Source organism: Mandrillus leucophaeus, unplaced genomic scaffold, assembly GCF_000951045.1.
Source record: "Mandrillus leucophaeus isolate KB7577 unplaced genomic scaffold, Mleu.le_1.0 Scaffold23, whole genome shotgun sequence".
Classification (NCBI taxonomy): domain Eukaryota; kingdom Metazoa; phylum Chordata; class Mammalia; order Primates; family Cercopithecidae; genus Mandrillus; species Mandrillus leucophaeus.
In genome coordinates, this window is record NW_012102365.1 from 1,890,975 (window position 1) to 1,892,028 (window position 1,054).

At 54.2% G+C, this 1,054-nt stretch overlaps 1 protein-coding gene across 4 annotated transcripts in view; it reads left to right on the plus strand.

Annotated features, from left to right (window-relative positions):
• TMEM222 (transmembrane protein 222) overlaps window positions 1–1,054 on the plus strand; it is an 18,852-nt gene that overhangs the window by 7,789 nt on the left and 10,009 nt on the right. For all 4 annotated transcript variants that reach the window (XR_001006277.1, XM_011981675.1, XM_011981676.1 and 1 more), the window contains exon 2: window positions 372–456. Coding sequence is in view for 3 of the 4 variants with exons in the window: in XM_011981675.1 (XP_011837065.1) it covers window positions 372–456 (85 nt within the window). In the remaining variant the exon portion in view is untranslated. The remainder of the gene's footprint in view (window positions 1–371; window positions 457–1,054) is intronic.

Below are 1,054 nucleotides of genomic sequence, written 5' to 3' on the forward strand. Positions count from 1 at the left end.
GCCACTGTACTCCAGCCTGAGCGACAGAGTGAGACTCTGTTTACAAATAAATAAATAAATGGTAGAAACAGTTCATCCCTCCCACCAGCAGTGAATGAGAGCCCTGGTTGTCCCTTGCCCTCACCTGCATCGGTGTTGCTGTCGTTTGAGTTACAGCTGTCCTGGTGGGATGCCGAGGTATTCCATTGTGCTGTCAGTTTGCAGTTGCCCTTGTCTGTGCTTCCCCAGCCCTCTGAATCACCTGAATGGCCATTCATCAACGAAACGTAATATTCACATGCTTCTGTGTGGTATGAAGTGTCCCCAGCATCTGTCTTAACTGGCTGAAAGATCCCCTAAGCTCTGTCCCTTCCCTGTCCTTTTCCTCACAGGTGGTTTTTCCCCATCATTGGCCACATGGGCATCTGCACATCCACAGGAGTCATTCGGGACTTCGCAGGCCCCTACTTTGTCTCGGTGAGTCCCCATTCTGCCCACCCTGGGGGGTCCAAGGTTTAAGTGGAAGGCTGTCCTGTCTTGCCTGCAGGCTTCCTGTCTCCCCAGACCCAGGAGAACACAGATAACCCGCAGTCCTGGCCCTGGCCCTGTACCCCTCACCAGTGTTTGACCCCTTTCCCCCTTCTCTTGCCTCCAGGACAGGCCGGGAGGGCAGTGTGGCCAGAAGGATTCTTAAGTAACTGACCCAGCCCTTTGCCCCCACCCCTGGGGTACCGAGACATGGGTAGGGATTAGAGGCAAGAGTGGAGAGTCAGACCATCCAGGAACCACATCTCTGGACCTTCAGAAGGTGGGAGTCAAGGTGGGGGGACAGGGGAGGCTGATACGGTTCCCTGGGTGTGGTCATGGAGAAGAGGGGGTGGGGCTTTAGAATGAACCAGCTGTGTTCTCAGGTCTGTTCCCTGGGGATGTGACCGAGACTGGTCCAGTGGGCCAGCAGCAGAGAAGCATGCATCATCCTGTCTCCAGGTGTCAGAGACTGGACTGAAGGGGTGTGGTGGCACCAACCTATTTATATTAATAGTTGTCATGATCATCTTAACACGACAAAGGTCTG